Source organism: Crocodylus porosus, unplaced genomic scaffold, assembly GCF_001723895.1.
Source record: "Crocodylus porosus isolate Cpor-Errol unplaced genomic scaffold, CroPor_comp1, whole genome shotgun sequence".
Lineage (NCBI taxonomy): Eukaryota > Metazoa > Chordata > Crocodylia > Crocodylidae > Crocodylus > Crocodylus porosus.
The window spans coordinates 17494175-17519507 of NW_017728921.1; the positions used below are offsets into that span (position 1 = coordinate 17494175).

Genomic DNA, 25333 nt, shown 5'->3' on the forward strand with positions numbered 1-25333 from the left:
CCCCCCCCCCCACACACACACAGCTGGTGCCTCTATTGCTACAGCATGGTTCACTCATGTAAGGAAACAAACCTTAAATAAAGAGATTCAAAAAGTAAGGACCTGTGACATAGAGGCAAAGGAAGAAAAGACAGAGGGATGTGGAAAAACAGGCTGTAAGGCAGCTATAGAGAGAGAGATGGGGCAAGTGTTTAAAAAGAAGGGCAGTGAAACGTTTGGATGCAAGAGCAGGCAGGAGGAGAGAGTAAGAATAACATTTTAGGAATGACTGCTTTAGAGCGGGGAGAGCTACAGCGGCTGTGACTGGGGAAAAGCTGTAACCTGATCTCAGTGCTTGAGGTCTGTTTGGATTAAGTACAAACACTTCTATTGCAGGTCCAATAAGAAGTCAGTGGCAGAGGAGACTCAGCTCTGTGCTAGAAACTGCATAAATGTTTGTAACAGCAGGAAAGCCTAAGAAGTGGGCTGCACTGCAGAGATTGTTCAGGTGCTTGTGCAAAACAGAGAATGAAGCAGTGTTGTGTGGTTGCTGTGTGCCTGTATTGCAAGACAGTGACTGTTAGAAGTGTAAAAGTGGACCTTCTCATTGCTAATGGGGGTTAAGTATGTCCAGAAATAGTGTGGGTATAGTGTAAATGTCCTAGAAATAGAAGTGGTAGCGGCTAAAGGTTCTCGCTGTGATAGATAGGGTTAACCAAGACAATTACATGAAAGCATTTCCTAAAGTTTGGGCAAAAAAAGAGTTAAAATATGGCAAGATGCAGGCCTGTGTCTTGACTGAGGGACCAAACCCTCCCCCATAAAGGCAGTGTAAATATTCACTAGAAACTGAAATAAGATTATAACTCATAATCAATAGTTTGTAAAGTCAGATGCTTAGTGTGTGTGACTCCCTGATTTGATCCATTTTAAAGGGGAAGGGGAAAATCTGAAAACTGACAATAAACTTCAGAGCTTTAAATATAGTAACAACTGTTGTAGCAAAGTACCCTGAAATTCTAGCAGCTATAAACAGGAGGGGTAAAATTATTTTCATTATTACATTTAGCTAATTTCTTTTGTTTTGTTTGTATTCCCTTGGTATACAAGTTTTGGTATAATTTTGTATATTCAGGAGACAACAGTATTGTTTTATCCAAGTACCCTAAAGATTTCACAATGCCCAGCAATAAGAATATGGAAAAAAGCTTTCTAAGTAAAAATTCTGAGGGAGAAATTGTCCCTTTAAAGGAAAAACTCATTCTTAAAATGGCAATTTGGTTTAAGTGTAACAAGGATATTGACATCCCTCAATCTCACATTGGCAGGTGTGTGTTTGTTTTCTTTTGCAGAAACAATAGTGTAATCAATTCAGTAGCAAAGGTGATGGATAGACTACAAGGCCTCATTACCATCAACAGCATCTTCCTCACCTAAGCCATGACTTTACCATTATAGCAAAAATTGTCTTGTTATTTTGTTTAGTTTAAGTTGTTGAAAGTTTAAATACATATGAATATCATAAAGATGTTAATGCTAATTAATAAAATGGACAGTTGCAATGGATCTGACAGTTGATGAGCATGATTTTAATGCCTAAGTGGAGTCAAACTGCTAAACTCACATCCTGCCAATTACAAACACTTACTGGAATACCAGGTCCTCAACTTTGGGTCAAGGATGGTCTGTCACTAGAGGAGGGGTCTGAGCAGGGGCAAAATGTAGGGGGTGCACGCAGGTACATGTGTAACCTCTTAGTGTGGCAATGCACCCCCCGCAAAAAGGGGGTCACCGCTCACCACCCTGCCGCCACTGGCGGCATCTGTGGGCAGTCTGCGATCCCCACTGGCTGGCGCCGACACTGCCAGCAGTGTCTGCAGGTGGTCGCTGACCCTTGGTTGTCGCTTGCCACCCTCCCCCTTGCCGCCAACATCTGCAGGAGCTCCCCTGCTTACTGCCGCTGCACTCCTCCCACTGCTGCAGGGGGCACGTGTCATTCATGGGTCTGAGAGATGGATTCTAATTCATATAGCTACAGACAAGTCTCTTGTCTTCTCTTTCTCAATTGAACAACTGATCAAATGAGAACAATATTCACTCACCTTGCAACAAATCTATTTTTATCTAAGTACTTGATTCAGTATTACCTGAGCATCATACAAAAAGTGCATAAATCTAGCTAGGTAATTTACAGGTCTCCTCTTGTATATGAAAATTGTTTTCATTTTGGGTTTGGCTGGGTGTTTAAAATATAAACTGATGTGTCTGATGCACACAATTCATTCAAGTTTGATGTTAGGGATATTACAGGGGAATTGTAACAGACAAGATGCCAGTAGGTGGCTTCAAAAATATTTAAAATGGTTCCTTAGGTTTGTAGGTCCAATAAAACAAAAAAGTGTTTTGAAATTTTAGGATGAAAATGCACAGGTGTCCACAAAGTGAGCTTAGATTTGTTTTCCTGACATTTAATGGTTAATAGATCATTAAACCCTTTTACTTTTTATGTATTCAAAATGCCAAAGAAGAAGAGACTTGAAAAAAAATGTTTTCACAAAAAATGGCTGATCTCACATTCAGGCTTACACCGTCCTCCCCTTACTGTTTGTTAATACAGTTTTTACCTTTCCCCTCCCTTCAGAAAAATGCACACCTGGGAACCAGGCTTCTAACATACATGGGGCATTGATTGATGTATGTGGAAACTCTACTATAATCCAAACAAGAATGAAAGGATACTTTTCAACATAAAAGTCATTCTTTTAATAGAGAACTCTTGGCTGTGTTAGAGTGTTAAATAGAATAAAAATGAATTTAAAAAATTATCAACAATTCATCTGATTTTCATCAAAGATGCTGGGGTTTTTTTACTTTTAAAAAATATAAAACTGACTTTGGACAATGACAGCATGATACCAAATGTTTTCAGTGCTACAAGAGTTAAGTATTCATTGGCATTATTTTTTAAATCTATTGAACAGACATATAGCAGCAGGTTTTAAGGCCACATGTGTATACAATTACCTTAAAAAAACCTACATGTTCAGCACAACTCACCTCTTGAATTCATACACTTTTTAAAAGTTACACAGGACTCACCGTTTTACTTTCTCTTTATGTCTAACACAGATGACCTGTAACAAAGCAGAGGACAAAGCAGTGGGTTTCCCTGTCCTCCTTCCCCATGTTTGTGTATCCCTTGGAGTGAGACAACACAGGAAATGCTGATGAGTATTGAAGTGAGAGGCTGGATTTCTGTATGTACATGCTATTTTGATGTGTACTTTGATTGAAAAACGGTGTGCTGATTGTGGTACAACAGCAGCAGGAATTCTCATGGGCACAGAAGTGGCTGTTGTACCTGTCCAGCCAACATAAGTATTTTATTTCACCAGCACACTATCACTCTAAAAGACACACTGAACTTTGCAAGGCAGGTATATTCGTGATTTGAGTGCACATTGTAGTAACCTCTCAAGAACAGTTTTTGATCCAGTGACTAAAAAATAGAAGTACAGTATATTCATTACACCCCCCTAGCGGCCCATAGACAGAGCTCCAATGTTTGTTTCCTTAAAGCAAGACACTTAGCTGACCCTGGGCCTCCCTCTTGTGGTCAAAAATAAATTACTTTTCTTTAACCTTAAGCTGTGGAGATCTTCTAGTCACCAAACTCTTTATACACAGAGGCTTGATCCTAACACCATGACGTCTGCAGGAGTTTGGGAGTACTTTTTTTTCACTGTAGCAAAATTGGGAGCCTAAAAGCGGGGGCAAGGGAGAAAGACTGGGGGTGGGGAGGATCTAGTTTAGGTTTTCATTCTGAGATGGATTCAATGCTTTCTAAGAGCATAGCACCTTAAATTGAGACTATCTTGGCTTGGTAGTCAAAGACTGAAGATTTCTTGTTTAACAAACACTTCTTGGCCAACATACAAGAAATTAATCTGAGATCCTTCAGAGCTAAATGCATGAATTGCTACTATTTCAGCTATAAAACCAAAGCTGTTTTGCTGTGCTCTTGTAATAACTCCTGCTCTGAAGATCAGGACACAGAAGAACTGCTATGTACTCTTACCAGTGGTGCATAATAATGATCCTTGGAACAAGCTTTGACTATGGAATAAAACCTAAGACAGAGCAGAACAAAAATGGATTTATTCACCCTGCTGGAATACACTCTGCTTGTCGCTCATCAAGAAGAGAGACCCTAAACCAGGCTTGATGAACCACCAGAATGAATTCCAATTACAGCCCACTACTGTCTTGGAATGAGCAAAATAACTAAACTAGTTTCCGCCCTTTACTCATCTAACTCATTGTAATTTCTCTTCTGCTCAGGAATGTTACTGCTTTCAACTTTCTTGTCTTTCCTGTGTCTGTTGTGGGAGGAGTTGGACAGACAGAATGATGAGTAAAGCAACATATTCCAGGAGATGCATATCAGTTATTACTAATGAACGTTGGAAGAGGTATACAGATCTTACGATGGAAAAACTATACACAGTAAGTTCTCTCAAGAAAATAACTTGGTGTGAAGGCACAACCTACTACAGCATAGAACAGACATATTACTTAGCATCTTCACTGCATGACGAAGTAATCCATGTAGCACTTGCTCTAAAATTTTAATTAATTTCTTCACCTCCTGGCCTACAGGAAAAATATAGAAAATAAAACAATACAAAGGAAAAAGCCATTTTGGTGGTAATCACTCCAGAGATATGAAGCTGCACCACCTCGATTTGTTTTCTAACTCACAGACTTCTATGAACTGGAACTGTCACAAAAGCAGCCCAGCCAGACTGAGTGAGGCAGTGCTTCTATCCACTCTCCTTACAGTTCTCCTCCTCGGAGTTTCATGTGGCAAGGAACTGAAGGAATCCAGGGTTTTGGCAGAAGCATAAAGAACTCGCTTCTCTGTGTACAGATAAAGAGGAATAAAGGTGAAATCTGAGAAGACATGAAGCAAAGAAAAGGAAAAAGGGAAATGAAGATGATTAAAAAGATCCAGAGACAGCACGAACATCTGTATGCAGAAAAGCCAATAAAGTCCTAACTCCACAACTACTAAAAATGTGATTATATTGGGAGCTATGCACCTTGAGGAAAAGCTGGATTTAATTATCAAGTTATGGGAACCAATTAAGAGATAGAGAGAGAGCAGAATCACATGACCTACAGAAGCAAACCAAAACCAATGCTAATATTATAAAAGCCTAAGTTTGTCTGTCTGTAGTGCTTTATTCACACTCTGACTGGCTGTTTTGGCAGCCAGTCAGAGTGCCCTACACAGACAGGGACAGACAGCAGAGCACTGCCATGACAGTGGGGACTGAAGGGTTGGAGGGGAGGGGGGTGGCAGGGACCAGAGCACCGGGGTCTGGCCCTTGGAGTCAGGGGCCAGCACTCCCTTCCCCCTCAACAACAGCTGGCAGGGAGGGGAGATGGTGGGGAATAGAGGAGGGAGGGAAGCAGGAAGGGGAGGGGGGATTACTGGTGGCTGCGCCCTGCTGCGGCTGCGGCGTGGGCTCTGGCTCCTGCCTTGACCATGGCGGGGGGAGGCAGAGATCAGTCTAGGCCCCAGCCTTCACCCGAGACAGGGAGCAGCCCAGGCCCCAGCCGCAGCCCGAGACAGGGGAAGGGACACAGGTCTCTATCCCCGCCCCCCCAGTCATTCTTGATGAGCACTTGGCTAATATTCAAATATTCACTCAAATGGCAGGATTATTGCTAAAAATTAAAATTTGCCTTTTCTAATATCACATGGCCTAAAACAAGGAGTCAAAAAGATTTCACTTGGTGTGAGGTTTTTGGGTTTTTTTAATAGTCTTGGACTATTGCCAGCTGCTTTGACCAAAGACACCCATGCTCATTGTTTGAATAAGAACCAACCAACTATTAGCTTCAATTTATTAAGGCAAAATGAAGCATGGCACTAGTATTTTGTTTTGGGAAACATTACTACATTTTTTTCTTAGTTGTGTCCTTGAATTGCTCCCAAACACCACAGTTCCCCAGAGAAGGTAACATTGAAACTGTTGCCATGAATACAGTGAGGGATCCACCAGCTGGTTTCAGAGTTGTATATAGGCTTGCTGTGACAATCAGCCTGCACTCAGTGGTGATATACTTGTCTCCCCTTCCTGTCATTTCTTTCACTATTTAAAAGGCTTTTTCAAAGTAACTACAATGCCTTTCTGTTAGAATTAAACATGCACAAGTAAAATCTAGGCCACAGACAGGAACATCTGTCTAAGAAATTACAAACGAACAGCAGTGTTTACCTTTCAGCCAAACTTGGAAGCCTTTCCTTGTGCTTCCCTGTCTAACCAATTAATCAATAGTAACATGATCTGAGTTTCATTTTTACAGAATCAATTATTAATAGCAGGCTCTGTACTGAGGAAATCTCAATGGGGTTTTAAAAACAGGCCTTGCAGCATCCATCACTGAATGGCACGAATTAGGCCCTTTCTGAAGGCTATTTATTGCCTAACAGGCTATTGCTCTTATGCATGCAATATTTGGAGCCACATTAAGTAACTTACTGTGTCATTTCTGCTACTAGAAAACAAAATACAATTTTTTCCAGGTTCAGGACTCCGAATACACAGGCAGGGTAAAGGGAGGAGCCCATAGGAACAGAATCTTTCTCTTTCAGACACTGAAGTTTTAAAGGACCTATGTACTTCACATCCAAGAACCAAAAAAGCTGCCTCATTTTATTTCTCACAGCTACCTTATCGCATGGATGAAAGCTGTACTCTCAGGGCATTTTAAAATATACACCCAGGGCTGCTGAATCCTCTCCCAAACTTCAACCTTCATTCACAAAGTGACTGTGGTTAGGTCACATACAATATGCCCACACTGCCTCCCAACTGAGACTGGGCACACCACAAAGAAACAAGGCCTGCCCACTCATGCTCATTCCATGAACACCCAAGCCTACAAATTTGCAAAGCAGACAGCTTGGCACAGCCTTGGTGCATACTTTGGCACAATGCTCAGGCTCTTTGAGGCTTCATCAAGCTGTCTGATCCATAAATTTGCTGGCCCAGTTGTGCACAGAGCAGGTGTGAGTGGGTGAACTTATTTTTCTGCAATGTACTGATCTCACACAGAAAGCAATGTAGACATTCCCTTAACACCATGAGTTTAAAACCATGACTCCATTTGTAGAATCACATTTGTTCCTGTAACAAAATGGGTCCTAATTTAGTGTCAATAGTAAATTATCAGGAAAAAGCATGAATGAACTGAAGGAACCAAATTCTGGGACCAAAAATCACTTCAGGTACAAAACTGTGCTTACAAAAGAGGCCTAGTTTGGAAATTAGGCTATTGCCTCTGTGACCTTTAGTTTATCCATTCATAAAATGAGGCTACAGTATCTCAGAAGGATGCTTATATGGACCAATTAGTTTATATTTGTAAAGTGTTTTGTGTATGATGAAAGGCACTATACAAACGCAAAACATATTTAGTGTGTGTATATATGATATGCCCCAATGCTGTGACCCATCTGTCACTCACCCATCCAATGATGCATCAAATTTAATAACCACAAAGAAGCTAGTTTCCTGCCCACTTATAAGAAAGCATGGCAGAAGGGAGCATCTATTCGTCATCCTCATGAAACAGATTTTTTGAGAGATGAACAGCTACGCAGAACATCATAAGGTCAAAACGTTACATCTTCAGATAGATAACTCTCCCCACATACACACATATTCATCTCCTCCACCAAATGGTGCACTTGTGTTTGCCAGTCCAGTTGGCATAGTTGCCAATGACATTGTCAGAAGAGGAACATGTACAGTTCCCAGGAGATGTATATGTAAAATAACAGGAGTCTGCAAGAAAAGCAGAATATAGGCAATGCAAAAGTTACTTTAAGCTACCTTTCTCCCCACTTTTCCCTCATGCTGATCAACTACAGGGGCAGGGATAATTGAGAATTAGGCTGTTTTTTTAAAAAAGGTTTTTTATGATCAAAGATCTTTCTTTCTATTATCTTCCTCATTATCTTTGGAGGACTTCAGCTCCAATTAGATTTTGTTACATTTGGTACTCTGGTTACTGATGCATGTGAACTAACTGTGTGATAGTCTGATGGGGTTAATAATTAATGAGTGCCCTACAATTTTCTGTCTTCTTTCCCCCTGAAAGAGTTGTACTAAGAATACATTGGACCTTCTGGAAAACACTGCTCTTCCACTGATGAAAATCCAGAGTCATTCCAGAGTGTTCCTAGGACAATGGACATTTTGTTACTGGCATATAAGCTTTTAGTAGTGATGGTCTTGGTTTCATTCTTTTGGGTGGTTCTTTCATTTAATCAAAATATTTACAGAAATGTTTAGTTTAGTGTAATACTGCCAATTAGACACATGGTACTGAGTGTTACAAATGAGTAAGAGATTCCATTAATACCTTCTCCCAGTGTAAATTGCAGTCCGGTAGTATCTTGCACTTAACCTTGTACTATGCTACATACACTGCAGTTCAACAACAAAACAATCTGATAAGAAATTTAGAAACTAAGATTACGATCAGTAAAAATGGTCTCACAAATACTGACCCAGCATGTCTTTATAACAGTTGTTTTGGACAATAACACCTTGCCATTCAATTATCAGGGACAACTAACAAGGAGTCCCTATAGCACCAATCAGTGCTACCGACACAGCAGAAGAATCTGATATAAAGCTGCTTCACCCTAGTTTCCAATACCACTGAAATTCATACAACTCCATACCCTATATAATTATGCTGGTTCCTAAAGAATCAGCCTTAACTAGTAATGGCAGGAGGGCATTTACTCTTGGAACAACAGAGGAGACCAGAACAAAGTTTGTAAACCTGACATACTCACTGAGCTGTGGCAGTGTGCGCAGAGAGGGTCTGTTCTTTAGTAGCCTCTCAATAGGGAAGTCCCCATATGGCAAGTAGATTGGGGCTTAGGCAGTGTATGCCCCTAATTTTGCTGCCTCCTTTCTCCAAGACAGGCTGCAAGGGCTGTCTTTACTCACAGACACCATTTTTAAAAAAGGAACACAAAGATACATCAATGACACAATTGCTTCTCTACCACTGTTGGTTCTGCTCAGTAGCAGCGCAGCGTGTTCTTAGCAAAGTGACCTGAAACACCTTCTCCAGCAAGGTCAGTCAGAACACTTATAGGCCTAGTTATGCTTAGTCTTATCTTACCAATTCACTATTATCTGGCATGGATAGGAGAGACCAGGTTCATTATGTGGGCTGTAACATGTGAAAATATGTTGTCCCTTCTATACAACAAAAAAGTGGTTATAACATAAATGCCATTAATTCTACTTAGTAAGGATCTTGTAGTGTACACAGGATATATAAGGGGAAAGATGCATCTACTTTCTCTTTGACAGAGGGACTATATAGAGCTTGATTCTCTTCTGCTTTGTACCTTGTCTAGCCATGTTCCAGACAGCATACAATTATACCATTCTCATCTGGCATTTTCCACAGGTGGACACATCTCTTTAAGGTTCAAGGCAGAGAAAAATTAACCCCTCTAAATGTTAAACAGAGATGGAATAAGACTGCCAGGTTCAGGACTGTCACAATATTTGAGAACACATGGATCTTGGATTCTAATTTTGGCCCACCTCAACTGTGAAAGGCAAAAAAACCGTGATGTCAAAAAAGAGGAATCATTGCCAGTTGTTTTTAGAGCTTCATATACTTCAGATCTATGTTTCTTCATTACAGAATATATCCCCCACTTTCCCAGCTCTCTCCAATCACCCTGCAGTTGTATCCAAAGGGCCAGATTTATCAGAGCAATAAAGAAAGCCAGGGGAAGCAAACAAAAACTCTCTCCCACCTTACTTCATTAACAGTACACATGTAGACTAAAGAAGTTTAAAGGGTACGTCTACACATGCAGTTAACACGACTGAATTTACTCTGGTGCAGTGTGCACCAGGGTAAACTAATCCAGGTGCAGCATCTGAATATATGCCTGGTGACAAGAGAAAATTGAGCTCGGTGGGGGGGAGCAGTGTAGGCCAGGGACGTTCCTGGCCTGCCCTGGCCCTATGCTGGCTCAGCTGACCAGGTACAATTTGCACCTGCATTACCGTCTACATGTTCGTTTAATAGTAATTATTTACTCTGGCACAGGATAGTACTTGTGTCTGATGGGACTATCCTACATCAGTTAAATTGATCTATTGCACCCTAACTGCAGTGCATGTGTAGACAGTGACATTTACTGCAGATCATATTAGTCTACTCTGCAATAAAGTGTGCGTGTAGGTACATCCAAAGAGATCTTAAATGCAACTGAAAAAATGTTTATGAGCACATTCATGGCCCAGTGGAGTTGCCTGAGTGCAAGTCAGAGTAATATTGTGCAAGGAGTTTATGTTTAAAAGATAGAAAACATATGGATTCATTTAGCACTGCCACATGTTTTCTGCTCCCAAAAGTATGGGTCCAGAATTTCAAAGTTCTAGTGACAACCAAGAAAGCAAAGAAATGCACATACAAAATCTTTACCACAGGGTTTCCTGGAAGCAGGAGGGCATTTTGGACTGGCAACATCTCAAGTAAAAAGAGCTCACCAGTCAGGACAGGTAAGCACAAAGCAAAGAAGAGCCATCTCTGAAGAGAAATGCTAGGATAATTTTCTCCTCATTGCTTTGCCAACACATAATGACTTTCAATCCTTGAACTGAAAACTGCACAAGAGCTTTTTCTGCTGCAGCTTCACCCCACTTGTGTACGCACATGCAGATGGAGGAATAATGTTTGCAGAAATGTTTGGCAGCTAGCAGCAGCTCAGGCTTGCTTGAGAGTTGCTTTCTGGAGCATCCAATGAGTTTCCTTCCAGTTCTGTAATGAGGAAACCAAAGAATTATTCATGCTCCATGTCACCTCAGAATCATAGAGCAGGAAGGGATGTCATGGGTCATCTAGTCCAACATCCCCCTGCCCCACCTCCCCAACAAAGGCAGGGTGTGCTACTTCTAAATCATTTTTGGGATCTTCTTATCTAGCTTATTTTTAAAGGACCTTTATAACAAGGACCTTCCAGTAACAAAGATAACAAAGGCCATATTCAGGCCTTAGTAATACATATGAAATCACATATAAGAATTTAGGTAGATAAATGCTGATGTGAGTAGGTTTGGATTAGCATATGTGAGATAGAATTTGGCTAACCAGAAACCTCCCTATTCCCCTGAATAAGCAACAAAAGCAAATAGAGAGAGCAAAACTAAACATACTGATCAGGTTCCCAGCCCCAATCTGGGCCATGCGACCATTACTCTTCTCCAGCTCCTTCAGCATGGATCGTTCAAAAGCCAAGGCAGCAACCCGGGAAAAAAACTCCTTTACATTTTCTCCTGGGAAACATGAGAGAAACACTTAATTTACAAGCACAGTCATACAGATCCAATTCACAAACTACTGTATAAAACCAGAGAGAAAAGTAATATGCTGCTACTTGCAAACATTAAAAAAAAAATTACTTTAAACTGCGCACCCTCATACTGAGCACAGTGCATGCCCAAAAGAGGCATTGCATTAGTTGGACCTGGCACACCTGACATCTCTATCGATTGGGTGCTTTAGTGGTTCTTTTTTGGTATTTTTATCTAATAGCTGATTAGATAACAGTGCCAAAAATCCCCCATGAAACACCCAATCTATACAGCAGTTGCAGAGCTGGGTCGAAGTAAGATGCTGCTGCTTCTGGTAAAGCGAAGGTTTTTGGAGTGTTTTTTTTAACATCTGCAAGCAACCAGCATATCTCCCCAGAAATATTTCCCCCCCAAAGCAATTGGGTGGTCCCATCCCTATAATCCTAGTTAGGTTTTCTCATTCCCATTTTGTGTGTGCGCATACCCCCACACACACACGCAAACACACAGGTTTCAATGAACCATTCAGAAGGAAGTTAAGGTGTGGCATAACTTTTTATTTTCCCAATTGCTGCACCAGCAGTTGTTAATTATGTACAATTTCTACACACCATTAACAAATGCGCAGTCCCAAACAACTATATAGCTATGTGAACACCTGACCAAATGCATTGCTGCAAATGCACTTAGCAGAAAGCAGAAGAACTTGACATCCTCTCTATTTAACCCATAGCTGTGGCTGCACTGTACTAGTCTTCCATAAACCAACTAACCTGTTTTTGCTGACACCGACCAGTATTCAGCCTGCATCTCACTGGCAAAACGGATGGCATCTCGTTCTGTCCGCTCACATGTAGCACCTGACTAAGAGAGCAAAGAATAACAGTCTGTAACAGAAAGCAAGCAGAATCCCTCTAGAGCAGTGGTTGTCAACTAGGGGGTTTGCGTACCCCTAGGGGTATTTAAAAAGATCCTAGGGGATATACAGACCTGATGTGGCCAATAAATGCTGCATGTATGCATGCAGCTGCAACGCAGCATGCAGGTAGCCAGGAGAGTGGCCAAGTCCGGCTGGTAAGTATGTTTGTGAGGGAAGGGGCTGGGGGTGCAGATTGAGGCTCCAGCGGTGGGAGAGGGAGTGGGGCTGGGGCTGCCCAGCCAGGACAGAATGCTGGACTGAGCTGCATGGGGGGAGGCTCCCACCTCTACACCCCAGGAGGGCATGGGGGGCATGTGTCCTGATTTGTGTGCGGGGCAAGGCAAGATGCTTCAGCCAACCAGGGCTGGGGCTGTGCCAGGTTCTTCCTGGCAGGGGGCTGGGCTGCGCTGGGAGGGGTTGCAGCCACCCCGTTGATGGACAAAATGATCAGCTAGCATGGCAGGGCTATTTATATATGGTGAATGCAACCATCAGTTTGTGATACTGCTGACCCTTTTCTGATTTTAATCCAATATTCTCCCTCCAGACAAAGATCCTCTGACACCCATTATAATTTTAATAAAAGTTTATCTTAGGTCGCTCAAGCAGAGGCACTGTTTACAAAATGTGTGATGGCCAAATGTCCCATGAAGTGGTTTATCATTGTGGCAACATTTCTATTTTATACCTCTCTAGTTCATGTCTTCTGATCATGCCCATGTTAGAATGATCTCCTCTTAGCATGCACATATCCTAGGCAGTTTGAGAGGGAATTTCCCACTATAAAAAAATGGCACATTTGGGAGTAAATTCTGAAGAGGCAGGTAGAGGAACAGGAAGGCAACACTGGGAATGGGAGATGAACACAGCTTCTGAGGATAAGCCATACCACCAGCCATACCCAAAACTCATATCTGGGAACAAAGGTAATACACAAAAAGCTATGGGAGAAAATAAGTGGCTGAGGAGAATGAGTCTCCTGCAAAATGCTGAACCTTGACAATCCTTACCGTAATCTTGATATCTACCTAATCAAAGTCTCATTATATTCCATACTTCATTTTTTCTTCTTTCAAGCACTGTTGGAGCCCAAGTCTCTTATCTGTATCCCCAGACCTCTAAAATCTGCTTAATTTTTTCTTCACTCTATGATACCCCTGCTATACCATCAGAAGGCCTTAAGTGCTTCTCACTGTTATAAAAGTGACAGGCACAAAGCCTTCTGGGATGCCTGCTCCAAGCAGACAGGAACTGATGGATAATAAATAAGTGAAGGGACTTAAGGGATAAGACTTGTTACAGGCAGTGAGTAAAAGGAAATACAACTAAAGAGTGGGGAAAAGGTGTTTGCTTTTGTGTCTTCAGGATTATTGTGGCTGCTAGTTGCTAATAAAGGAGATAAACTTAGATGTGGAAGGCTATTGCTCCCTTCTCTGTATAAGCCTCCAAGAAACAGGGGACAGGGATAGTACTTGAGTCCTGTAAACTGTTGTTTATATTGCAACTTACAGAGACACTACCATGCCATTGCATCTCCTCATGTCTAAATTTTTCTTTGCTTGTGTAGTGCTTGGGTGCATTTGGTAAAGGTAAGCTCCAACAAAAGAAAACGGCTGCTTTGGTGATCTCTAGGAAGTGCTGTTTTCTTTACATTCTATACAGTTTACTCCTCTGTTTTGGTTGTTGTACAATTTGCTTTTGAGGGGGTTTCAAGCAGCTACCACACAATATCTGGATTTAACTTCTCAGGGAACAAACTTGGAGGGTAGGGAAGTTGAGAGGGGGACATTTATGAACCACCTTTGTTCTACTTACCACTAAATCTTTCTTTGTTCCAACCAGAAAGATAAAGCTGGACCCTGGCTCATTTTCCCTCAATGCATCCTCTAACCACTGTCTGAAACACAAAAAAGAAGAGGAAGGGATGAGATGAGCCAGTGAAAAGAGGGCAAATAGAAGTGAGTCACAGGGAGAGAAATAAATGGCAGTGGGGGAGAAGGAAAGATGAAAATAAACCAACAATAGCTCACAGTGGAATGAGAGAAGCAACGTCTCATAGGCAGACAAGGTTCTTCAGGTAAACGTGGTATATTTTATTAGATCAACTAAATATGTCTTTTCTGCTAAAGGAGGGACTGTTTGGAAAATGTTTGGAAGTATCCCTTTAGATGTTACATGCCTCCCATTCAGGGAAAGTTAAATCTGCCCACATTAGAATTAGAGTTCAGTAGGGACTACAGCAAGGATGGCAAATGGAATGCACCTGTGCCACACGACTTGCACCAAATGATAGGACCAAAGCAGTAGTAATAAGGAACAGGTAAGGAGTAAGATGCAAAGTCAGGAAAAGAGAATGAGGAGCAGAGGAGGAAGAACAAAGCAGAAAGAAAAAAAGGGGATGTCTCGGGAGGCAAAGTAACGAGCGACACTTACTGGCAGCTGGGGACGAAACGCATATGGGACAGAAGGAGGAACCTGCGTGGCTCATTAGCTGCCTTTTTGTGCAATTACGGCCGGCCACCAGCCGGCAGAAATAAAAATGGCAGCCACTGTGGCGGAGGGGGCGGATAGCCGGGGAACAGAGCTGCGGCTGATGCCGGCATCTAGGAATACTCGACACGCTGGACCCGAGGAGCCTGACAAGCAGGAGCAGACACAGGCTGGGGAGAATGGAGCGCCACGACAAAAGCCCCTACCAGACAATGAAGGAGCGACAGGCTTGCTGATCAGAGGAAGAACTGAAGTGGCACCTGGGAGCATGATGGAACCCAGGTGGCAGTGCCAGCACAATGGGGCGTGGAGGAAGGCACAACAGGGGGCGAAGGCCCTGGGACAGCCCTGAAGGGGTTTGTGATCAGGGCGGGTATCGCTGCTGGGGTCCATCGTATTGAGTAATGGATGGGAGTTAGTCCGGGAAGCGACGAACCAAGAGGAGAATGATCGCTCCCCATTAGGCTCCTGGGAAGGGGATAAAAGGGGGCAGGAATAGTTACTGGTCAGTTTTGTTAACATGTTTATTTTGTTACCCAGGGCGAGGGGGCATAGGAGATAAGGATAAGTGTCCCGGGGCGGGGCTGCAGAAAAGCCTCGGCAGGGTTCCTCCTCGTGGGGCTAGATATACTTGAAGGAAGGAACTGGAGTGTGAAGGGCTGTAGGGGCAGGCCCACCTGGGCAAACAGGGCCTTAAGCCACTGACTCCTAGATGCAACATGGAAAGGGTGACCCCGCGGGAGAGGCCGCGGATAATGGCTGGGCGGCACACCGAAGGTGGTGTGAGGCTGGGGTGTAGGGGTGGTGGAGTCCTGTGAGCGACCACCGGGCAAAACCCAGGCCACTGAGGGTCCCGTTAACTGACCCCACCTACTGAGGAACACCAAGTTGTGGCAGGCGAGATTGGGGTTGGCAATGCGGGGAGGAGAGAACTACTCCGGCAGCAAAACAAGCCTGGAAGGTGAGTGACATCCGCCAATAGATCAAAAGCCACCTGAGAGCAGCTATTCGAAGCCTGGCGGTCACGGGGAGTAAAGGAAAGCAAGGAAAAATACCAGCACATGAAAGTATCTACTCAGCCACACAAAGACAGAGCTTACTGTAAAGGTTGGACCTGTTTCTTAACTCATATCAGTGTTATACCTTTGTCACTCCCTTGACTTCTATGAACTTACTCAAATTTACACCAGTATAAGGAAAATCAGGCCCCTACAGAACATTTTTCCAATCAAGCAGACACTATTTAATAATATTCTATCCATACAAATTGCACAGTCATGTTGATCTATGCAGATGTGGATATGTCAGTACAGGTATGACTGCAGTACAGTATAAATATACCCAAGGCAGCTTGAAACTATCTCACTGGGAGAAGAGTGTCTGCGTGGTAGCAGAAAACCCGTGTCAGAAGGAGGATATATAAGCCCATGGTACACTCTGTGCCATGGCTAGACTTTAACCAGTACAGAAACTAGCTTAGAGCCATTGTTGACATACAGTTCTCTCATTTCTGCCCTTCCTTTTTAGGGCCTATGTTCTGTCTTCAATATGTTCAGAAAATCTTCTTACAGAGATATCACTACAGGCAGCACTGAAGCACGAAATGGCATTTTGATTAGCAAAGAACCTATGAAACGAGTAATACTTGAGAGACACTAAAGTGTTTGAACAAGTGGCTACACCCACTCCTAATTTTCCTGGCTCATTAAGATATTGGTTCCCTGTCTTCCCAATTTTGTGCAGGCAATCCAAATTTCCAATTCAGTTTTAAACCAGGCCTTCTGCTAAAACCTCAGACTGCCAAAATCCCAGGGACTTACTTGGTGTGATCCAAGGTCTGGATATCAGCCAGATCAAACACTGTTACAATAACTGCAACAAAAACAGCAGAAAAAAAAAATTAAGCAAGACAGACATAGGATCAGAAATCTTGCTGGTCCAATTGAGCTCCTGAAGCATAAAGAGAATGAGTGAGTAAGAAAAACAATAATTTGATCCTGACTGCAAAGTGCTTTCGAACTTACCCTCTGCTCCTCGGTAGTAAGCAGATGCAATGCACTTGAACTTTTCCTGACCTGCTGTGTCCCATCTGTGCGGGAGTAAGAGAGAAATTTCAGGTCAGTCAAGCCCAGTGCAACCTGAGCAAACACGCTAATGAAGCAACAGACTGGTACAAGTTGGAGAAGAATGTGATACCAGAGAAGTGTTACCATCTGGAATATGTTATCCATTAACTACTGACAGAGATCCTATAAAGAACCATTCTTTTAATGAAGACATTTTAAACATGTTTTTCGCTAGTCTTGTAACCTTTACTCATTGGGGAACTTTTTCTGGACAGGTCAGCTTAAATATACATGCTCAAAGCAGAAATGCCTTTTTCATAATAATTTTCTGTGTAACATTTCTATTTATCCCTAGAACTCTCATTTTTAAAATGTATGTTCCAAGTGCTGCCCACGTAAGATCAGCCCACAGCAGGCTCATCTACACATGCAATTAATGTAACTGAATATACTTCAGCTCAATTTGAAGTGGAGTAAACAAATCTCTACGGCCATGTCCAGACGAGTGCAGCTGTGTAGTATGTGGCACTGCAGACATGTCTGCAGTGCCACATACCACAAATTCAGTTGTTCTCTACACTGCAAAGGAGCAGCGTGGGGTATTTTTTTTACCCCTGGATATCCAGGGGTCAAAAAACCCGCACAAAAAAAAGTGGAGTGGAGTGGGCAGTGCGCACCATTCAAAAGTGGAGCCAAGCTGTCTGGAGCCACATTCTGGCTGTTTGCCAGCCTCTAAGCTGCAGCCACTGCTGCAGCCCCAGGAGGCACCCAGGATCCCACATTAGGCTGCTGGGGCCAGCTCAGTGCTGTCCCCAGCCTTCCCTACCTCATGCAGGGTAACCTGCCATATGCCAGAGGACATATGGCACAGGGATTCCCTAGGAACAACTAGCAGCAGCACAAGATGTCCTGCTACTAGTTTTCCCTGGGGAACCAAACGTCCACACTCATGTGGACACGGCCTACATCACCATCTCCATGTGGTTTTAAGCACACTAATGTACTGTGGCATAGGATAGTAGCTGTGTCTGACAGGACTATCCTACAACCGTAGTAGGTGAAGAGAGACATTTTTTTTTTGGAGGGTGGGGCAAGTGTGTGCATGCATGCGCGCACATGCCCATCCTGACAGGAAAGTCTGTGAGGGAAGGGGCAGAGGAGGGGAAAGGGCCATGCAGGGGGAGGGGGTGGGACTGGGGCTGGGCAGTGATCGGGAGGGAGCAGAGCGCTGCCAGGATCGGGATCAGGGCCAGGATCCTTCTCCCATGCCTGGGGTTGTTGCCAGGCACCAGCACCCCCTGTACCAATGAATCTGCTGCCCTGCACCAGCTCCAGCTGCCTCCTCGCACAAGCCCTGGCCCCATACTACCTGGGAGGGCCCAGAGCTGGGCTAGCCTCTACTTTGCTGCCAGGCTTGAGGGGACAGAGCCCCCAGGATCCCAGTGCCTGCCCCACCCCAAGCTGAAAGAGCCTGGTGCAGCCTCAGCCCCAGCTCACAGTGGCAGCTTGCCCTGCCCTGCACAGATCTGGAGGGCACATGCCTCCCCCGCTCGGTGCCTCCCTGGTACATTTAGCAGCAGAAGCCATGACCCCTGGACAAACTACTCAGTCCCACACCCCGTCAGTTGTGCAGCACCTGCCCCTCTTAGCCCCAGCCCCACCCCCTCCCCACTCCTGCTGCAGCCACCGTAAGCCCTCTGCCAGCCAGCTTGTGGCCCTGCTGCTGCCCCATGTTTAGGGGAGCTAAGCCCCAATAGCCCCTTCCACCCCTTCCTTCACCTACACTGGAGTAAATTAATCTACTGTACACTAATTGCAGAGCACATGCAGATGGTAATGCTTTACTGCATATTAGTCTAATGCATAGTAACGTACATGTGTAGATGTGCCCCTTGAAGACCATCAGGAACTAGAAATCCATACATCTGTAGAACAACCTATTGTAGATTCCAGTCTCAAAACACAGTCTGGCCAGCTACTTGTAACACCACAGACTTTTCCATAGTCTTTCAGGTCATGAATAATTATAGTCTCCAAAATAATCCCAGCAGCCATTAGTAATGCTAGACTATTTTATGGCATAACCCTGCCAATCACTGATGCTGCAGAACCCTGCCAGCACCCAGGAATACCACATGCCACTTCAAAACAGTATCCTATGGAGCCATTGAGGATTTTTGCCAATAATCCATATCAAAATCCAGTAGTCAATGGAGACCTGCCAATCTACAGACATATACTGTACCAGTTACTGAAGTGTATAGGCACAAGATATCTTTTTTTTTAAGACATTTAAACATCTAAAGATACAGAGGCCTTGAACTTAGTGCTGAAACTGCTGAGAGTTAGTCACATGGGTGCTATTACTGTCTCAACAACTTTAAAAACACTGGCCTCCAATGCAAAGGAGTTTTATATTTTTACTAGAAGTCATTTCACAACAAAGTTTAACAGTACTACGTTGTGAGGAATTGAAACTTCAAATCTTGATTCTGCAAAACCTGAAACAATTCAAGTTCGGCACATGCTCTACTTTTCATAAGACAGACAACAGCTGATACTACCATGTTCCAACTTACATCTGGAGATTATACGGCACACCAGCTATTTCAAACCTCTCGATTTCAAAATCTACACCAATTGTTGCCTTGTAGTCTCGGTCAAAAATATCCTTACAAAACCTGCAATAAAGACAGCAATAGAAAAAAAACCTAACAATATGAGGGATTGTTTTAAGTTCAGTATTCTGCTTTAATATTGTACAGGGCATGTTATAAACAAAGAAGTTAAATAATGGTGAAGTAAAAAAGCACTATTTAATAGTATTATATTTCAGAAATATTCAGTAAAACAGTAAGACAGACAATAGCAATGAAGAAAGTAGTCACTTTGAAAGCTGTTTTGCTATAAATGAAATTATAGTCCTACAAACCACGATAATAAAAGAACTGAGTGAATTAAATGTATGTAGAAAGAGCTAACAATTTAAACAGTAAACTTAAATTTCTAATATACACTGTACCTATTAATGAGGCTGGTTTTCCCAACAAATAGGTCTCCGACCACAACAACTTTGGATATTTTCAGCCTGTAACAAATATTTCATTATTATTCATACAGTTTCAACACTCTGACCACGTAAATGAAGATTTAGGCTTTTAGCCTGCAAGTGATAGTGCATATGAGGCGTGTTGTGCTTTTGCAGTTTATAAGCAACTGCAAGAGCCTTCCCAAGAAATATACTTTGCAAGATCAGTGTCTTAACTTCGAATTATAGTACAAAAGGAAAAAAGGAGAACATAAAAGGTCTAGTTATAGGGAACAGAAATAAATAGTTTGTTCTGTAAACTACAAAATTCTTGGGGACTCTCCAATGAAGGATGCTTTTCCTGTATATTTGACTGAGAGAACAGGTAGAAGCATTTGAATACAGGTTTCCCTCACTTTATGTGGGTTCTGTATGTGCAAATTTGCTCTTATGTGCTGACCTTTTTATACCAAAGATTTGTTATATCCGAGGTAAATTCACTCTAATGCAATCAGTGTGGTGGAAGTCTGCAGTCAGCTGCTTTGTGCAACGCATTGTGGCAGTGACACGCACCAAAATACAGTCTTCTGTGGACCTGTGCTCCTTGCCTGTTGTCTGCAACACATCTCTGTAGTTGCCATCCCCATTATGGTAACATTCATCACCACCCTGTGCTTGTGTGTACTGTCTGCTGTTGGTGAATACCAAAATTGTCTTGTAAAAGTGGTAGAAATGAGTCTAGGAGTCAGTACAGTTGAGGTCTTGGAACATACCCCTATTTGTTACATTGTAAAGTGGGTTCCCTTTATGACAATTCAAATTATGCACCGTTTTCCAGGAACGCATGTACAACATAAAGCGAGGGAAACCTGCATCAGGACATAGAAAAAGACATACACTTATGAGCACATGGATGCAAGCAGGCTTAATCCTGCTGCCACTAAAATTAACAGCAAGACTCTAATTGATGTTAACAGCATAGAATCAGGTCTAATGTGCACGAACAGGCAAGCAGATGATAATGAACTAATCTACTGTGAGATTTCATCTCTGGAAAAAGCACAGTTTTTGGTGCCAGTACATTTCCTGACTATCTGGAATAGTATTAATCTGAGGATGGCTTCATGTGAATAATCCTCTTTGCTCAAGATTCACCTACAGAACACAGCAGATGGGCTTTAGGTAACCCAATCTGTACTCTTAAAATTGCAATTTAGCATATATTTAAGGAGTTGCAGGTGGCAACGTGAATGTAGCTGTGTAGCTGAACTAACCTCTGAATGATAGTTTAATGTCTTTCCTGTAGAGGTTCCAGAAATACCTTAATAGATTTAAGATATATAGTAAGGAATGATTTTTAAAATGAGAAAAAAAATCTTTCATTAAACAAATCAATTGGTTATATCTTGGTTCCACTGAATTCTGATTGTAGATTATTAGTTCCCATAAATATGATAATAAATAAATCACATGTATGAAAACCAACCTGAATCAAAAGAAGAAAATTACTATTGTAATTTTATTAGCTGTAAATTTTATTAGCTCATAGTAGAACAAAACACTCTGGGCTGCAGAAATTTAACACATTGATGAAATATTAACAGCTCAGCTCCTTGGTCTAGTCTCAGCAATGAAATTGTAAGACTGCATTTGTGAAATACAACATTATAATTTCACTAACAGAACAAGTAAAAGCTCCAGGAGAGATGACATTAACCCCCCCAACCCAAAATAACAGTTAAATGAATATCGTGAAAAGCACAAAAAAGTAGATTTTCATTTTTAGTACAATGTATTATTGTAGTCTAAAATTATGCTCCGGCTTTAGGGAGATGATATAAAAATATCTGTTCTTTGGCTAATATATGCTCTTTTTTTAAAGTTAGAGCCAGATTCTTAGTTAACTCAATTGATTTAAAAAGATTACTCTAGATTTACTTAAAGGAAACTGAAATTTAGCCCAAAAGCTTCTATTAATTTATGGGCTCCTATATTCAAATAAGTACTGACATCAACTGGGAGGAGCACAGCAAGGCAGCCTCCGTATTGTTTCCTGCAATGAGCATTAAGCTTAGTTGTCTTGCTGGTCTGGACATGATCAACAGAATTCAATACCTGCTTTTAAAACATGATTAACCACTTGCATTAACAAAGGACAACTATGGTTTGTTCAACAATCACTGGATTTGGCTGACTCTATCTACCTCAGCAGGAAAAACGACTCCAGGACATTTGTGGAAACCAGAGGGTACTTGGATACATGATGACTGCCAAATACGGCTGAGAATTCCAGTGCAGACATAACTGGCTCAAACCATGCTTGAGTGCAGAGAATGTGAAATAAAGATAAGTCAGTGAGAAAAGTGAAGTATAATTAAGAATGGAAAGTACTTTTCAAAAAGTAGTCCAGTTTGTTACACAGACTCACCCAACTGTCCCTGTGTTCCGCTGGTGACAAGCACTTCTGACCTGTGCTTGAAAGTGATCTTTGAACTGGAGGCAGGCCTCAGGTGTGTACCACTGCAGACAGCAGAGAAGTTGTTTAAATATACTGTATGGGGATAGCTACCTTGCAAGAAGCCCAGCCAAAAAATACTAAGGTGATGAATTTGAAGCTGTCATCAGGCGCAGGCAGAAGAGAAAGTGATACTCTGGATTAACAGGCAATGAGCCGGTTCAATGTGTGTGACCAGTAGCTTTCTCTTCAGAGAGTATATATTTCTTTCTCCAACCCTTCTTTGATCACTTTTTCATGTATTAGTCTTCTTAATAATGTAAACCCCAGACAACCTCCACAGGACTTAACTGTATCCATGTTTTGTTTGGCATTAATCATTCCTCTCAAGAACAAAGAATCAGGATATTTAATTCCAGCCATCATGTTAAAAAAGTCACAGCTGCAGACATGCTATCCAACAGGCTACATTTACTACACTATCTTCTATATCTCATTTTGGGCAAAGAACTCATATGTTCTTGATTTCTAGTAAAACAAGCTTTGATTTTTCCTCCACAGTTCTCCCTCTCATTCCCTCTTATTTCTTGAAATCAACAATGCCATAGTTATTGCACAATACTTTGACTACTGTGTGAGTTAGGCGATTGTTATCTTTACACCTTAATACTTTAGTCTCTGGGCTGGTACTAACACCATCTCTTAATATGAAGGAGTTATGCAAGTGCAAACATTTAAATAAATGGGCTTTTGAAAAGTGATGCCCACTACATGCATAATTAAAAAAAAAAGACTTACATTTTCTCAGATTAAAACAAGATCTTTAGGCAAAGATCAAACAGAAAATTTTACCCCAAAAGGAATGTACGCGTTCAAGGACCTTTTGAGCAACAGAAAAATGAAACATAATTGTCATATTACATGTCCTACTGTATTCCTGCCTGTCAGAATCTGTCTATGTCTGCCTAGTCTCTCTTCCCTTATACTGAGATTGTAAACTCTGGGGTAAGACTATCCTTTTAATCTAAATAGTCCCTATCACATGGAATCCTGGTCCATGACTAGGGCTCCAAAGCACTATCATAATACAAACAAATGAATTACAATAATGGAAAATGCATCAAACACGATGTCCAAAAAGCCTATGGATCTATTTTCCCTTTTTGCCCACTAAGTCCTAGATATGTTTTTAATTTTTCCTCAAACAATGTAATAACTCTCTAAGTGTGGCAATTACACCTGTGTTTGGCTAAAATAATCAAGTGGGGATTGGAAAAAGGCTTTTGTGTCAAGGGACACTTCCTGTGCAGGTTAAAAAGGATCAGGGTTAGGGACTTAAGGTCATAGAATCATAGAAAATGAGGGTTGGAAGGGCAGGACCCCCTACTCAGGAAAGGACCATCCTCCACTATATTATCTCAACCTGCCTCAGAAGGAAAGAGGAAATGATGTTTGCCCCTCTGAAATGTGAACAATTATTAAAGAGTTTTATATTTTAATGGTAAAAATAACTGTATGCAAGCAAGGAAACTACTGCATAGGGAATGTGCATTAACCACAATATGCAGTTACCAAGATGTGCAGGAGGAGCTGCTTACCTTAGGGAAGTGGGAAATTACTCTGTCCCTGCTTACTGGGGGAACCAAGTGCATTAGGCTGGACTTCATCCTCTAAATTCAATTCTGTCTCTGTCAGGCATGAAATTTGTAAAGAAGGAAGAAACAGTGATTAGGAAGCATCGCAGCAGACTCCAAATATGAACGAAAAAAAGAAACTGACGCTCCTTATGGATCTGGCCCCTTTGTTTGGCTGGTACTAAGCAAGCTGTTGGCAGTGGATTGCTGGCAGATCTCTTATTTCACTTCATAATAAATGTCCTACGTCTAAAAGGAAGCAATTCAACATGTTGCTGCAGCAGCAGTGAACAGTTTTCTGTGACTATAATACAGCCAAGTCTCACTTTGGGGTGGGAGGGGAGCCCCTAACCCAGGGATTCATTTTATGGACAGTATTTATAGCTTCTCCCTCTTGTAAATGATTTTTGGAACTTGCTTTTCACGGAGACATTTATAAATCCTGCTCATCACCAACTGAAATGTCCCTATGTGCAAAGCGTGGTGCATTATAAATCTTACAAGGATGTTGCATTTCATCCAGTTGTTTGGAGCAGGGAAGGGGAAGGCTGAAAGTGCTACATGTCCCAACTTTAAATACAGCTCTTATCCAAAAGCAGCTCAGGCCAAGTGAAGTCAGCAGATTACATGATTGTGAAGTGGGATGATCATAAGAATTACAAATATGTTAAGAAACCCCTGTTTGGTGTGAGTTGAAGGAGACTCCCTAGCTACCTAGAGACTGGCTTCTAATGTACCCTTTGGGGACATAATGAAACCTAGGGAGTTGTAAGGAAAGGCCTTTAGTATTGTAACCATTTGCTACTGGCATTTAAATTAAGAATACAGTATTTCTAATGAGAGCATTGATCAAGTAGCAAAGCATAAGGAAGGACTCACCGTGCAGCACTGATGCGGCAGGTTCCCAGCTACACAGGCAGCTCTGCCTGCTGCTCTGTGACCATAGTAACCAGCTGGTAACACTCATTCCCCCAACCACATTGGAAAGGCGGAGTCAGACTACACAGTAACTAACTCCATCAGGCATCCAGGTTGTAGAGGAGGGAACTGCTTTTATAGGATCCTCTGTTTCATTCCTTATTGATGTGACTGGTCAGACACTGCTTGTTAGTAAATCCTACATTAAGCAAATAGTGCCACTGACGTCAAAGACCTGTGCACAAATGAGAGCAGGATTAGTGCCTAAAAAAGGCTGAAGGATACAGAAACTGGTAATATAGTAATATCATTTCTATTTAGCAACCATAATGAAACTCTTCAGGGAATTTTTCAGAATTTCAGCTGACCTGAGTTCAACTTCTGAAGCTTGGTATATCTACAGCCTGTTGGAAAGAATCCTTTAATAACA

The 25333-nt window shown here is 42.1% G+C and overlaps 1 protein-coding gene across 3 annotated transcripts; it reads right to left on the bottom strand.

The window, feature by feature from the left end:
- Positions 1 to 2227: 2227 nt before the first annotated feature.
- RAB36 (RAB36, member RAS oncogene family) lies at positions 2228 to 25114 on the bottom strand. Of its 3 annotated transcripts, XM_019539161.1 has the most exons (12): positions 24865 to 25114; positions 23950 to 24039; positions 22325 to 22416; positions 19891 to 19956; positions 19448 to 19549; positions 16827 to 16891; positions 16623 to 16674; positions 14128 to 14209; positions 12167 to 12257; positions 11256 to 11375; positions 10756 to 10860; positions 2228 to 4932 (listed from the first exon to the last, which is right to left on the bottom strand). In XM_019539161.1, exons 2-11 carry the CDS (start codon positions 24016 to 24018, stop codon positions 10796 to 10798), a joined length of 804 nt encoding a protein of 267 aa, XP_019394706.1. In that variant the 5' UTR covers positions 24019 to 24039; positions 24865 to 25114; the 3' UTR covers positions 2228 to 4932; positions 10756 to 10795. The 3 variants fall into 3 exon arrangements, with proteins under 3 accessions (XP_019394706.1, XP_019394705.1, XP_019394707.1); XM_019539160.1 differs by lacking the exon at positions 2228 to 4932 and having other exon boundaries at positions 10532 to 10860; positions 24865 to 25113; XM_019539162.1 differs by lacking the exons at positions 2228 to 4932; positions 19891 to 19956 and having other exon boundaries at positions 10532 to 10860; positions 24865 to 25112.
- Positions 25115 to 25333: the final 219 nt, after the last annotated feature.